Raw genomic sequence first — 16,598 nt, 5'->3', positions numbered from 1 at the left:
ACTGATCATTTAGACTGTACTTAGACACCAAAATTGGAACTAAACTTGGACTAAACATGCTACTAAAACTGAACCAGACCAGGCCTAGAACAGAAGAACTAAACTGAGATCGCACTCACACTAGGACTTTTGAGCCGTGCTGTGCTCAAGCATGATTGACGCTTTAGCAGAGAAAATAAGTCCAGTGGCAGAAATATCTCTTGAACAGTAACTGTGATACTGTGATGCACTCCTCTGTGAGTTTATGGGTTAAATGACAGTGTGGAGGAGTGAGGACTGGAGACGAGGATTCAAAACTGTCTGTCACAATCCTTAACTGAAGGTGAGCGCGGGTTTACCATGAGTTCATTCACTCTTTCCTCTTACTCTCCACACACAAGGCAGGGCTTATAAAACATAAATGGTGCGCGTGTGCTTACATGAGCAACTGTACCGTGCTTTGGCCCACCGCCTTCAGAGTCCCAAACAAACCGCGCCTGACTAAACCGGGATCAGTTTGAACACAGCCTTAGACTTATCAAGTGAGTAAAGTTCCTGATTGATATATTCTACTTTGTATGTATTATGCTGTTATTCAGTAGCATTGTGTTGAATGGGATTTTGCCTTGACTACATCAAAAATGTTATAAACAATACACCGCAGTAGTTCAGTTGGTGGAGTGTTAGAAAGTTGATGGTTCAAATCCCACTGTCTGCGTGTATGAGGTGTATGAGTGTGTGTGTCAATGGGTGAGTGGTCCCTTGATGTAAAGCACTTTTGACTTAAAGCTGGAAAAGCAAAAGTAAAAATGTGACCATCATCATTTACCCAAAAGCAAATTTTTTAAAGTCTTTCACGCAAGTCCATCCTAATCTGCTTATTCATGATTAACATATTGATATCAGCATAGTATATTAATCATGTCTTTTGTGTGACATTATCTAAAAAAAAATGTATTTTCTATCGTCTATATACTCCAAAATGCCGGACTTAAAAGACAAACATGGCTGATGTATGACAATATCTGGGATACTTGGACACTGATCTGTGAAAAGACTGCAAGTTTTATCTAATTAGCTTTTTATAATTGTAGAGTGATTAGGATGATTGGCAGATAAAAAGACGAATCTATGCTTCTTCTGAGTAGTTAAATTGACAAGGCCTGACCCTCCACTTTGGTCCCATTAAAGTATAAAAACAACATGTCCGCCCCTGTCAGTTTGAGTCTCAAGTTCACTTTTAAACAATAACATCTCTGTCTGTATTATTTATAGCCTTTCTTCTTTACTCACAAATGACTTTCACCACTTTTTTCTCTGATGTGTTTAAGGAAAGAGTGTCATCGGCTCCGTGGAATGTTAATGGGATATTGATTGTAGCGCGGCAATAGAGACAAATGGCATTGTGTTAGGTTTGTGATTGGCAGGACCGGGGCGGGTTTAAAAGGCTTAAGGATGACATTACGGTTCAGGAGGGAGATGGGAGTCAGTACTTACGCATGGGGCTAATTGAAGGGGTCAAGCTCGTGGATTAACATTGGAGGAGGTGACACACGCAAAGTTAAACGGGGGTGTGAAATGTAAATACAGAATGTGATGTGAGATTTAAATACTATATATGGGACTATATGTGAGTTATGATTGAATTGAATTTGAAGTAGAGCCATAATTATCCCTTAAAGGTCCTATATTACATTAAAAAAATGACTCTTGTGAAGTTTAAGCCATGTTATAATGGTGTTACTTCCTCAAAAACATACCTGGAGCTGTGTTTTGTTTCACTCATTTCATTCATTTTTGTTGAGTAACCCTTTATTACTAGTCTGTCTACATCTCCATTGTCACGCAGGTTAAACTGGACTCAACTGCAACACAAAGAAATACCGCCACACTTCTTAGTCTCAGTGAATTCAACAGGTTTAGTTGGGAAATAGAGCCTGCGTGTCTCTCTTGATGGAACAAATGAAATGAAATGACAATCCAGCCACAACAGACTGAACAAAGGGAGAACATATAGGCTACCCAGGGCTGATTAGCAATGATCGGCAACTGCATGGGAAAACAGCGAGGCAGCAAACGAAGGACTGGAACAGGCTGGGAAACGGAGCTTGGGATAAACAAAAAAAACTGTGATATTCAAAGCTCAAAACGCTCTGTTCCACATATAGTGTGATGCAGTGGTCGTTTTCAAGTTAACGACTAGGCTTTTACCTTTAGTTTAGTAGAGATTGGCCATTCCACAGCTGAAATCATCGTGTTCCAAATAGGAAGTGAGCATAGGCACACTTCCGGCTCCATTGACTCTGGCTCCGATTCACTTTCTATTGAAAAACTGTCACCCCTCTCTCTGTAACTGCTGCTGTCAGACTCGTCATTTTGGTCTTAAAATGTTCATATTACCCCACTCAACATGATACTGGTGTTTTTATTTCGCTGTTGTGACTGGAACTCAAGATATGAACATTAATAACAGACAAATCAGAAGACTTCTTTCCTCGAGGGCGCTCGTACTAGCATTAGTAAAAGGTTCGATCGACAGCTAAGCGCCCGCTCCCTGCTAAACCAGCGGTGCAAGTGGGAAGGGGCTTTACCTTCAACAGCCTCGCTCTGAATTGACTGTGTGGTTGCTCGGTCAGAATTCCTAATATGCAACTTGGCTCCAAATTCGCCGCTATAACTGTTCAAGCCTCAAAGAGTTTCATTTGACTGGAGCCGAACGCTGTGGGTGACGTCACACTCACTTAGTCCACTTCTTTATACAGTCTATGGCCCCAGTGCGTTTTAACCAACGGACTGGTGAGTGAGAACGCGTCACAGGAGAAACTAAATAGTGGGCAACAACTGGACTACAGATCAGAAATAAAAAAAAAAATGCAATGCACCTGCAGAGAGTTGAACAATAAACCCACTGTCGTAGCAGACAGTGCTCAGGAGGTCTGACTTCAAAGGAACATGGAGTCATCCGAATCATCATTAAGGCCCCAGTGTTCCTTAGTTTTTCTATCAAGAGCGTGTCTTAATGTGAAAGCACGCCGAGGCTATGGCTTGTTATAATGGATTTTATTTTGGAAACCCGTGTTCTGTTTTCGCCTTTGATAAAACCACAGCGCCACGTCCCAACTTTTGTGTCGTTTTAAATCTGGGTTAGAACAAGCCGTAACCCACGCAGCACATTCCATCATATGCAAATGGCAGTAGCTCTCTTTTTAACAGTACAAGTTTTCCAAATCAAATTACTTCTGCTTTTCCAAGTTTCTAAAGTCGGTCGTGGCGGCCATGACAGATGAACTGTTTATGTCGCTATACTCCATTAAAACAGTCAAACTTACATCGATGTTTACAAGCGCCCCTGTGTAATAAATGCACTCTGGCTGCGTCTCCAAAAAGCACAGTGGCAGAACAAGTACCATTAGTTGTGTTGAAATATGACCCTAGCAGTATTTATGATGTACATTTGGTGGCTGTAAATTTTACGCGAGCTGTGAAATTGATGAATTGGGTAATATCGCTAAGAATTATGAATTGCGTGTTGGCGTCAGAGGCCTGGGATTTTATTACACAAACAAACAGCTTGTTAATAGAATATATATATCGAAAGTCCAAATGGTTATATGAAAAAAATGGCTCATTTCACTGCACATTTGTATTTGATTAAACTTAAAATGATGTGTTTAAATGTGGTGATGAAAGTTTCACAATTCATTTGTGTAATAGTTGTTGAAAGAACGTAAAGGTTAAAGCTATGTTCATACTGGTCCCGAGTTGGTTCCACTTTGGTCCCAGTTTAGTCCCGGTTTAGTCCCTGTTTGGTTTAGTCCTGGTTTAATCCTAGTTTTGCCCCAGTCCTGGTTTGGTCCCTGTTTATTCCTGGTTTAGTCCCAGTGTGTTCCCGGTTTGAGTCTGGTTTGGTCCAGATTTGGTCCCAGTTTTGGCCCAGGGTTAACCCTGGTTTAGTCCTGGTTTAGTCTGGGTTTAGTCTTGGTTTAGTCCTTGTTTAATCCTGGTTTAATCCTAGTTTAGTCCTGGTTTAATCCAGGTTTAGTCCTGGTTTATTACTGGATTGCACTTTTGAACAGGAAAGCAAAGGACCCATTTATAATTCATTCATTCATTCATTTTAAATTAATTTTCTTCTTTAAAGTTTTGTTGGTTTACTTCCTGTTTAGACATGGTTGTTCAGCTCTGGTTTTATCTGTCCTATTGTAGTTGTAGACCTGATTTGACCCCATTTCAGACACATTGAAACCAAAATCACACCTAAGTGTTCTCCTTTTTTCAGATGAGGGTCTTTGGGATATTTTGATTAAAGACATCCCACGAGAGGCCACTTCCCACACGTTTAACATGGACATTCTGAAACAAGGCGTCAGCTACGACTTCAGGGTCATTGGAGTGAACGACTACGGCTACGGCTCGCCCAGTCTGCCCTCCCCCTCCATCTCCGGTAAGATTCACACAACATATCTGACAATACAAGGATGTAAGACCCACTTTACTCAAGAGTCCAGATTATGTGTACTTTCAAAACTAGCATGGTATTAAAAGTGCATTATGTAACTTTTCTTGTGTTTGCCTCCATGGAGATTGCTTGGAATGTTCTACAATATGGCATTAAACGTCTTACATTTACTCAGTTACAGGTGAAAATTACTCTTACTGTGAGTGAGCTTGACTCTCCACAGATCTGACCTGTAACTTGGCCAAGAAGTGCCACATCTTTGACAAGTTTAATGCAATACTGTAGCACATTTCAGGCAACGCAATATTATCTTCACGGAGATGAGCAGAAATGAGAAAAAATCCTTAGGAAAGAAAAGATGTAAAGAACTTTAAGGAAAGAAAAGATGTAAAGAACTTAGATACAACAACTATGTGATCGGGAATTATACAGCTAGTATTTGGTTATTGATGTAACCTGACAAACAAAATTTAAGATCTTCTATTTAAAAAACATTAAAAAACAAAACTGGAATTAAAATAGTACTGTAATGTTAAGGCTTTTTCTAAATTTTAGTTTGAAACCAACGCATGGATCTGGGTTTATTAACCAGTGGTACAATTGTCTCTGAATTTGGTACTTTCTTTTAGTATATTTTATTACTTAGTGGTTTGTAGGATGACTTTTTAAAGGTCCTATATTACGCAAAATTGACTCTTGAGAGCTTTAAGCCACCTCCTCAAAAACATACCTGGAATTGTGTTTTGTTTTATTCATACATGTTTGGGTAACCCTTTATTACTGAATTAGTCCATCTACATCTCCATGCTCTGTTCCACCTTGTGATGTCATGAAGTGGTCGTTTTCAGCTACCTTTGACCTTTAGTCAGTACAGATTAGCATCCAAATGATTCTAGTGAAGGTGTATGGAGTTTAAAAACACAGGAAGTGTATTACATATGTCATGTGATAATACACTTCCTGTATTACCACATGACATCACAAAGTGGAACAGAGTGTTTTCAGTTTGAGAGAAGAACTCAGCCTAGGTTTTAAAATTGAGTGAATGAAACAAAACACAACTCCAGGTCTGTTTGTGATGAGAAATTATAACATAGATCACATCAGCGTAAAATGGGCCCTTTAAAACATCTTGTCGTATTAATGATCACTGAACTAGATGTTTATACGACAGGAATTGAGAAAAAGTTGTGTGGGAAATCATGATAGAAAAGTTGAGAATACTTGTACTCAGTTGTGAAATGTTCTATATTGCTGTGTATCCACTATTAGTACTTTTACTGCAAGCTCCTCCAGCTAAACTCATTACTACCCATCCCCAATATCCAAAACTTGCTAATAAGATTTTTCTGTGTGCGTTTTAAGCCCAAAAAGTTCCTCCATTTTACGAGGAGTGGTGGTTCCTGGTTGTCGTGGCGCTGGTCGGACTCATCTTTATTCTGCTGCTCGTCTTCATCCTCATTATAAGAGGCCAGAGCAAGAAGTACGCCAAGAAGTCCGAGTCAGGTGAGCCCGCGCCGCAGAATACACAATGAGAGAGGGGGTTATTAGACCCAACATCAACCTCTCTCACGTCCACTCAGGCTCATGACATTGAATTTGGAAATGTATTTTTACTCCTAATTTGTGCTACATGAGGAATAAGGAAGGAGTGAGTAGGTTATAATTATCATAATATCAGCGAATGCAACAAACTCAATATGTTGACATTTACAATAAAGATCAGGTCTGCATGGTTTAATTAATGTTATGTTTATATGTTATGTTAACTCTTAAATTGTATAAAAATAGGTTTAATCATGGTTGTCTTAATGGTGAACTAAGTAACTTTTATGGTGGAGGATTTGCCACCTGGAGCGCACCGCAAGATAGCATTAAATTAAATCAGGACCAGCAGGATATGCCGCCAGGCCTAGTTACAGGTCAAATCTGTGAAGAGGCGAGCCCGCTGACAGAAGGAATATGTATTTATAAACATCTGAAATGGAGCTCAACAATGATGGTCCAATTTTCTCATAGACTTTCCAAAAAAAAAAAGTTATATTAAAGGTTTGAAAGCTTCCTCGGGGATAATCAGGTATGTGGTAACTAATGACAACAAGACCTATACATTTATTTAAAATCTGTTTCTGAAACTTTATAATGTTTTGGACGTGTTATAGATAAATGTTAGCACGTAGCTGGTTAGCCTTCGCGATGCTATTGAAAAGTCTATAAATAAATAATATAAATAAATTGACTAACCAGAGCTGATTTCGAAGTGGATGGCTCTGTTGAACTTCATTAACATGTAAGACATATAGTTTTAATGCCATACTGTGTAACATTCTAGGCAAAGCGATAATATCTTGTGTGGAACGTGGAAAAACCTCCACCTGAAAAGTTGCATTCACTTACACAGGAGACTTAAGTGAAGTTTTGCCCACAGACCTTATTCAAAAGGAGCGGGATTCAAACCACAAACCCTCTGGAAAAAGGGTGACTGCTCTTCTCTGTTCTCTGACATCCCAAAGAAAATCAGCTTTTACTTAACACATTGGAGAACGGCAGCTTTGCCAACATCAGATGCCAAGACAATGAAATAAAACAATAAGCATTATGTCACCTCGTTCGCAAATTTATATCAAAATAAGTAACATTACAAGTCCATTTATGTAATTAAACTTTACACACCCCCGTCTTAACAGTCCAACATTTTGACAGATTGATAACTTCCATATACGAGACAGGAAGCTCTTGTTGCCGGGGGTAACTGTTGTTGAAATAAATCGCGGCTTTGACAGTTGAGAGTTGAATGAGCCTCACATAAACTGTACAGTCTTTGACACCAGCAGGCGTTTCCTCGAGCTCAGCATTTGTGTGACTGCCCAGAGGGGGGGGGGGGGTCCCGGGGGTCAATGAGCATTTTTCGGCCGGACAGGGAAAAACAAGGAGGTCCACTCTTTCACTCACAAAAACCACTGTCTCCGCCTCCGTCCCCCCTTTAGGAATCTGGACAGGACTCTAGACTATCCCGCTGGTGTACCCCCTTTTGTACAGTGCATTTGTGTAACCAGCAATTGACCCAAATAGGAGTAATCTGTTAAATAAATGTTTAGTTTTAAAAGTAGAAGTATTTTTAGTTTTGTTTTCGGAGACATTCCTTTTTAAATTCCAACTTTTGTAACACAAGTGACTGCCAGATAAATACAACCCAGGTCCAACTCGGGTCAAGTCCGCAGTCTAAACCATGGCTGAACTGTGTCTAAAATGAATTGGGGTGTAATAATTTTCTTATAACCTCAATTCAGCTTGATCCCAGCTTCAACTAATGGTTATTTTGTGTCTATGGGCAAGACTTTCACCCAGTAGGAGAGCGCTGTATCTATAGAGAAGCAAAGGTTGTACGCAGTATGGTCCAATGAAGTTCATCTGGTCTTCTGTTAATTTATTTTAAAGGTTGAATTATTTTTTTTAGACCAAGGTTTAGTTTGTTTTCATACTTCGACTGCTCTTTAGCGCTTTTCCTCAGTGTGGTCACATGATGTTGCTGTGACGTGTCTGGTCAGCTGATTTAAACAGGTTTTTTTACACATTTTTAAACTTTTAACCGGGACGAGGGGCCTTTTCACTCTCACACACCTGGGATACTGTCCTGAAGAAGTCAGACTGCAGATGGCGCTGTCGTCCTGTGTCAGCCATTAGGAAGACACAACCGAAACCTGTTTAACCGGACACATCACGGCAGAGAGCGCTAGTGAGCAGTACAAACTAAACTTTGTCCTGAAAAATCTTAAAACAAAGACTTAATGCCGCCCTATGTAACTTTTCTAGTTCGCCATCTACTTTTCTACATAAAGACATGTCATAGCTTTGATTTTAAATGTTCCAATGTATGGCATTAAATACATATAGCTATTGCAAGCAGTTTTTATTGCTCAAAAATTCCATTAAAACACATTCTTATCGTGAGTTAGGCCGCCTCTCCTCAGATCTGACCTGTATTTTATCTGTTTAATACAATACTGTGGAAGATTCTAGACAAAGCAATAGCATCTCCATGGAGACAAACAGTCCTAGTTGAGACCTGTTGTAGACGTTTTAGACCTAAGTGAGGTTTAAATCAGCAAATTTCAGTATTGACCGGGTCTCAGTGATAATTTGTGCTCTACCCCAGCACTGACCCTGCTTTGCATGGTTTATTTTTGTAAGCAGAATTTGACCCCTCCAGGCCCCCGTAGCCGCCACAGCAGAGGTCCCGGCCTGTAGCTTTCCTCTCAGTTGTTTTAACCTGTGTGCAGCTTGAGCTCTGCCAAACATTAATCTACTTTACAACCCAGACTCAAGACCTGTCCTGCACTTTATAGGCCCAGACACTTGATCAATATTATGACTGAGTCATATCCAATATTCACACAAAGCGCCATTTCATTTTTTATTGTCAATTTATAGTTGGCCAGTGATATGAATACATCCACAGGGCTATGTTTTATTAAAGAAGACTTGTTTGGTGTATTTGAGGTGTCAAATAGAGTTTAGAAGTTCACGAATTTGAATCTAAACTTCCTGCGATAACTTTACTTTTAACTTTTAGGTCATTTAAGGCCCTCTACCATGAAAGAATGGTGGGAGATCTGCCACTTTTTTCTCTCTATGAAGATGCAATAGTAAGCTATTGGCCTAGCCTTGAAAGTTCCATAGTATGGCATTATGCTTTCCTATCTTGCATATATTTAATTACAGATGTTGTGGAGTCATCTCCACAGATCTGACCATCTCCACAGATCTGACCTGTAACTCGGCCTCTGGAGCGATACCTGCTTGTTTCCATGGAAATACATTAGTTTAATCCCATAATGTAGAAAATCTTACACACCATACTGTATTTATCGATGGCCAAATACACAATTCATAAAGATGTGAATGACTCTCATTAAAAGTGATATTATCCTCATTTGATCTTTTTATCTATTTTATCTTTGGAAAGTGGCCTTGAATTGTCATCTTCAAAGCTCACATCAGGCACATTCATCCCCATAGAAACTGAAATTTAATTGGCTGCCAAAAACTACTCTGAAGTAAAGTTATTTGACATTTACCTAATTATGATGGACTCAAACTGTTTTATAAAAGGGTAGGTTTGTCCCGGTGTTTGGTTCTGAACATCTTACCACTCTTCTCACATTTGTCCTAGCCTTCTCCAGTTCTATAGCTGCTAACCGTGTCCACCTGTGTGCCGGCTGTGGTGACACAGTGTCTCTGTACGTGTGTCCAGGAAACAACTCCAACTGTAACGCCCTGACCCACGGGGACATGGTCAGCCTGGACGAGGGACGCTTCCCCGCCCTTGAGCTCAACAACCGCCGCCTGTCTGTCAAAAACTCCTTCTGTCGCAAGAACGGAGTCTACACCAGGTCAGTACACACTCACTAAAGAGAACGACTTCTACTTCGACCACCCATAGTGTTCTCCAGTCAAATGAAGCGCAGCGGCTAACAGGTTAACTATGTCCATTTATATGTACAGTCTATGTACTGTACCTGACTTCCTCTGTTTATCTGTGAGCGAGGGAGCTGGTTAAGTTCAAACTGTGTGGCGTCAACTTTCCAAACTCATTACTATTTTCTTGTGCATTTATGAGATTCACATTTCACACCTGTCAGGCACTAAAGCAGAGGTTCCCGTGACTGTCTCAGATGCAGACACTGACCATAAATCAGCTTGTATAATAAAGTTGAGGTACACATTATTGTCTCCCTAAGGACATTTTTCCTCGCTCTTTTGACCCATCCTTCAACACCACTGGGCTCCACGGTGCCCATGTCTGGATTTTAATCTGACTTAATCCACAAATTATTAGTAGTATGATTATTAAACTAGGACAAAATTAGGTTTAAATCAGCAAATTTCAGTATTAACAAGGCCTCAATGATAATTTGTGCATTCTTACATTACATTCTACTTCGGTGCTGATCCTGCTTTGCATACTGTGTTTTTGTAAGCAGAATTTGACCCCTCCGGGCCCCTGTAGCTGCCGCAGCAGAGGTCCCGGCCTCTGGCTCTCCTCTCAGACAGTTGTTTTAACCTGTGTGCAGCTCCAGCTCTGCCAAACATTAATTTACTGGAAACTCATTTCGACCGCTTGTCTCGGTGAGCTTGTCCTTTCGGTCATTACCCAAAGACCATGACCATAGGTGAGGGTAGGAACATAGATTAACGGCTGAATCGAGAGCTGTGTTTTACCTGACATTGTTTTTACAGGTTGTAGTGTTGTTTGATTATAGTGGTAAATCTAATTCATTTCATAGGATTGTTATGGTATAGTCTACTTTTTCATCTTAGAATATTTACTTGAGAGGCTGGTTTACAATTCTGCTGAACTAAACTGTAGTTAAGTATAATTCCAAAATAAAAATCTATTTAGGTAAGCACCTGTATCACTTTGTGTTTGCAGATGGCGCACCACACTAACTGCTAATGATTGATATATTTAGCATAACAGAGTGTTGTCTTACTTTTACCATGGCTACACGTTCACCAATATGGACTTACTATAACTCTTTTAAAAGCTCTATTCAGTCACAAAATTGTTTTATCAGTTGCAAGAAGTTATAATGCATGTGCAATGAAAATAATCGCCAGCGCCACTTACTAACGTTAGCGTGCTACTGTCATAAACACAAGCACTGCGTTAATACACTTTGTGAACTATACACACCTTTAAAGTCCTAAATATTTGTCTAGCTCATGTGACAGTCACATATGATCAAAGCTGAGCTTAATGTGCAGAAAAGTTCATGTGCCTCTGTTCAGCTCTGGTGACCTCTGTTCAGAGATGAGCTGTAAGTGTCAAATGAGACACGGCTCTTGGTATTGGCAGCCCACTGACAACAACAAATACTGGAACCTGGTATCGAACCGTTAATGGTATTGGTATCAGTGCATCCCTAGCCTCGGGTAAGGAAAGATCAGTGATGATGTTTTGGAGAAGATGCGTTATCAAGGTGACTTCTTATGCTAAATAGAAAAATGAAGGTATCTTTTTGCTTTTTGAAACAAACGGATCCCACACGTTCGTCTCTCATCAAAGACCCGAGAATCCCATTACTACACAGACCTACTCAAAACAACAGCTCACAAACAGAGTGCGGCCTGAGTTTGAAATTTAAATTAAAAAGCAATATGCCGCTGTAATTGTGTTTTGGAGTGAGTTTCTCTTCATGCCTCAAAGCATTAACAGCACCAGCAACACTGTCATCCCTGGAATGTTTTTAGCACTATTTAAAAGTAGACTTAGCCGTGAATCTTTTTAATGAATTTCTGTACTGGCTGAATGTGTAGCTGGGAGACATGCGAGGAGCGTGTTCAACCAATCACTTTGACTGACACCTGAGAAGAGCAGGTTGACTCATGAGAATGCAGTCCAGGTTTGCACCCATAACTTTGCCTTAAATGGAGTGTACCTTTGTGGAAAGCAGGATTTAGGGTGAGCTCGGAAGACTGACGAATGGGTTGTCATCGGGGACGGATAAGAGCAGATATGGATCACAAAAGTACAGGAAAGTATAGGATTGTTGAGGCGTATAAAGTTTTTGATCTGGTGATGTTTCTTTTATTTTGTTTTTATAAACCGGCAGGTCATTTTTGTCAGGGGTACATTTGGTACTTTTTTGGTAGATTTTTTTTTTATACATCAGATGCCCTTCCAGTCATGTCAAACTTAATGTTAATAATACCAGTACAATGCCCATTGTTGCATGGCTGGACTAATTTGAAGTCATTTTCTACCCAAAAACAAAAAAATTATTTATTTATTTATTTGATAGGGACAATGCACATTAATGAACATCTGTTGTAAACAAATGTAAATATGCCGGATTATAGCTACAGAGCTAATTTACATCCGCAGTCCCCAGGCAGATAAAAAGTACAATATAAAAAATATAGTAAAATATACTTTTGCGTCTTCTTACTTGGAGAGAAAAAAAAAATCTTTTAGTCTACACTTCAGGTATATAAAGTACACGCATTAAAAGTAGTTGTAGTGAAAGCATTAAAGCTAGTAGTAGCAGAAAGCAACACTACTACTACTACAACAACTAGTAGTAGTAGTGAGGAACAGTTGTAATAAGAGAATAAGATCATTAAAAATAGTAGTAGTGGTGGTAGTAATAGTAGTGCTAAACATGTGCGAGTGACACAAAATACAACTCCAGGTATGTTTGTGATGATGAAACAACACCACAACGAGATCAAACATTAGCGTAATATGGGCCTTTAAGGTATTTAAACTTTCATCTCACATTTTTAGTTCAAATGCTGTAATTCTTATGCTGTTCTTGTACTTTGCATTGCAACATTTTCCCCACTCTGGACTGAATACAATATTTATAGTAGTAGCAGTAGTAGCATTTGTAGTTAGACATAGTTGGGGCGACACGCTTATTCGAAGTTTGGTGGTTCAAATCCCGCTCTCAACATAAACATCATTGGTTGAGTGGCTGGCGGTGCGACTCCAACTCCCACAGATGAATGCTGTCATTGTGTCCTTGGGCAAGACACTCAACATACCAGTGTCTGTGTACATTGGTGTATGAATGTGTGTGTGTGTGAATGGGTGACTAGTTACTCACTATAAAAATCTGAGCATTTAGTAGCAGTAGTAGAAAATTATACTTTCAAGTAATTTCGTTATTGATTATTCAGTGAATTTACTCACTAGTTGAAAGTGAGCTTACAAAACGTGCATATTTTAACATGAACTTTTTGACCAGTTACTTCTTCCAGCTCAGGTAATAAATACATTTTGAGCCAATAAATATTTTTAATCTCATATGAACATGCCCTTGAGCGATCAAAGTAGAGTCTGGTCTTTGAGATTCTTCCAGACAGCTTCCAATTATGCATCAACTTTGAAGAAATGACACGAGATAGACGAGAGGGAGTGAAAGAATGCACAGATGTACCTTTTCAAACCTTACCTCTTTGAACTCTCCGCTCCATAGAGACAGTAGAGACAGAAATCCCACACCTGAGCCTGCGATTAGCCAATAATACTGCACCCCGGTCTCCAGACTCCCCATACAAAAGACAGGATCAAGTCTGGAGCCTTAGACGGGATCAGGAATCAAACAGCTCCACCATCTCACTGTACGGAGCGTTAATCCCAACCTGTGTCGGAATTTGGAAGCAGATTAGCACCATATCGGGGTCAAATAGTGTGAGAGACAGGAAGGGCGGGAAGCGGAGACGCGTTTGAGGCGACTTAATTTTTGGAGTAAATAAACTTCGTCACACATCTGTAAGGAGGTCAGGGAATTAGTAAAGGGTATTTGGAACATGTGAATTCTGCTTGTACAAAATATATATATCATAGACTTTGGAATTAATGTGACATAAATCCATCTTAAAACTGAACTTGGTATTAATATTATGGTACAGAGTTATTAACAGTTAACTTTATTTAAAATTTGGTGGACTTTAAAGGTCCTATATTACACAAAATTGACTCTTGTGAGCTTTAAGCCATGTCAAAAACATACCTAGAGTTGTGTTTTGTTTCATTCACACATGTCTGTCTACATCTTCACAGCTCAAAATGCTCTGTTCCACCTTGTGATGCCATGAAGTCGTAGGTTTCACGTTAACAGCTACATTTTACCTTTTTGTTCAGTAGAGATTGGACATTCTAGGGCTGAAACTATCCAAATGATTCTAGTGACAGTGTATGAAGTTTAAAAACACAGCAGAGCACTTCCTGCATTACCACATGATGACATCACAAGGTGGAACAGAGTGTTTTCTGTTTGAGAGAAGAACTCAACACATGAGTCAGTGGAAAAAAAACCCCACAACTCCAGGTCTGTTTATGATGAGGAAATAATATTATAACATCGATATGGGCCCTTTAAAGGTGGTCTATGTAACTTTTATAGTGAATAATCTGTTATCAGTATGGCATTAGTCGTCTATCTCCATGGAGACAAGCAGGGGACAGCACAGATGATCCCGCTCACTCAAAAAAAAAGCAATAATTCAAGGTACTTTTTAGCAATCAAAAACAAGACAAGCTTACTACTGCTATAAATATTGTATTCAGTCGAGGATCATGAAGAGTGGAACGTTTTAAGCAAAGTATTAAAATCTCCACGTAATTCACTTTTTGACCAAAGCATATTATTGTGTTATTGTGCAATATTCAACACAGTGATTATATTTATGTTAACCACTGTGTTGGGGGCCCCAGAATTGGACCCTCTTCCTATTCAAACAGATGTAGGTGCTCTTTAAATCTCAGGAAGTTGTGTGTATTTTTATATATACGTACAATTTCTGTGTAATCTTTGACTATCTTTTACAAACTGTGATTTTTACATAGTTTTTTAAAGAGGGAGGGGCTTCTGTTGACGGTCCCGCTGCACATCATACAAACACTTCAGCCTATATGAGTGCGTTTTGACCCTTCATCTGATTTAAAAACAGAGCTCTCGAACGCCCCAACCAAGCAGCAATAATGAGGAACAATATTTATGCTATAGCGATGTAACCGTCAACTGTTTTTAACCACAACAGGATCAAGTGCACTCTATCGCCAAGCCCGAGCGCTAATAAATAATTCAAACACCTCCTCAAACATGCTCAAGAGTCAGCAATATAAGCCAGAGCAGTGCACATGTTGTTTAAACCACAGCGTTTAATATAATGTCTCAATGGGCTGGCAGTAACACCCTGCTTTATTTGGTTTTGATAAGTGGTCTTGTTGTTCGGAGCGTAGATGATGCCATAGGTTACAACAGAGAGTCTTTTGGGAATAGGCAAATAGCTAAATATCAGGGTTGTGCTAAAATGCCGTTGTGAAGTTTGCCGAGTGGTATTATATCAGTGAAAAGTGGCATCTCTAGAGACGTGTCCAAGTCATTTTTTTACATTTTTATGAAGCGGGCAAAATTGCACTTGTGAACTTGCATGGATATTTTGAGAATGGCGATACTTGTTGATACTAAACAAAAAGAGGAGATGGCACGAAATCCATAACATTAATATTTAAAGGCTCACAACGTTCGAGAAGTCATGTTTTGCATTTTTACAAACCTTTTTAAAGAAGACCTATTGTGCTTGTGTCTGCTGTATAGCTATGATCTATGACACCCGTGGACCATTATGTTGCACATTTTAAATTGCATTATTCATCTAAAATGACTGAATAAAAGAAACACGTCAGCTCAGTTCCACGCTAGAAAACTGCGGCGTCCAATGGGAGCTGACGTCGCCGTAAACGTCATCACAACAAAGATGGATAGCTGCAGATCATGCTAGCTATTTATTCACCTAAATAAATATGCGATGCTGCCGAATCCTACGTGTATCACTGATTAAGAAAATAAAATTGGAGAACAAAGTAAGTACAGAGCAGTGGGTAAATGCCGGTGGAGGTGAACGCGGGGGTTGATCAGCAATACGTCTTGAAAATAAGAGATTAAAGATTGCTCAGACATGAATCACTCCGACAACTTCGAGTGAGTAAATGGTGAAGGGAAACAACTATAACATGATTGAAAAACTCTGAAAAGGAGATTATGCAGAATAGGTCTGATTTAAGGTTCAGCGAGGGCTTTGGAGCACACACTAGCAGGCGCGACCTCGGGGAAAGAAGGTGGCTGATTTGTCCATTATTAACGTTCATATCTTAAATTATGGACACAATATTGAAATAAAAACATTAAAATCACGAAGAGCCGGTTAATACAAATAGTTTAAGACCAAAATGACAAGGCTGACAACAGCAGTTACAGAGAGAGGGACAGTTTTTCAATAGAAAGTGAATTGGAGCCAGAGTTAATGTAGCACTTTCTATTTGGAACGCAGTGGCTAGCAGGTTAACTATTTATATATACAGTCTATGCGACAGACTTGATAAATCTCATGTGAATTTGTCTGAATTGTCTGAATTTGCAATGGCAATGTCAGTGTTTCAAAATATGAACTATATTTCACAATGGCAAAGATATTCACTGTTTTTGAAAGAAATGACCAGACTGAAAATCTGTTCAACAAGATTTAATAGATTTACCAGATTTATATGTATATATTTTATACAAAACTATACATACCATTTTGAACTATTAACATTTTAAATGCTTTGCAGAGGTCCAAAGTTATTCAACACTAACTGTATGCAGGC

The 16,598-nt window shown here is 39.3% G+C and overlaps 1 protein-coding gene across 1 annotated transcript in view; it reads left to right on the top strand.

The window, feature by feature from the left end:
• The window catches only part of sdk2b (sidekick cell adhesion molecule 2b), a 599,022-nt gene that overhangs the window by 558,198 nt on the left and 24,226 nt on the right, over window positions 1-16,598 (top strand). Inside the window, exons 41-43 of the mRNA XM_055229370.1 lie at window positions 4,259-4,423; window positions 5,804-5,944; window positions 9,672-9,831. Coding sequence (XP_055085345.1) covers window positions 4,259-4,423; window positions 5,804-5,944; window positions 9,672-9,831 — 466 coding nt within the window. The remainder of the gene's footprint in view (window positions 1-4,258; window positions 4,424-5,803; window positions 5,945-9,671; window positions 9,832-16,598) is intronic.

This window comes from Periophthalmus magnuspinnatus, chromosome 19 (assembly GCF_009829125.3).
Source record: "Periophthalmus magnuspinnatus isolate fPerMag1 chromosome 19, fPerMag1.2.pri, whole genome shotgun sequence".
NCBI lineage: Eukaryota > Metazoa > Chordata > Actinopteri > Gobiiformes > Gobiidae > Periophthalmus > Periophthalmus magnuspinnatus.
This window is presented reverse-complemented; position numbering and strand designations above follow the sequence as displayed.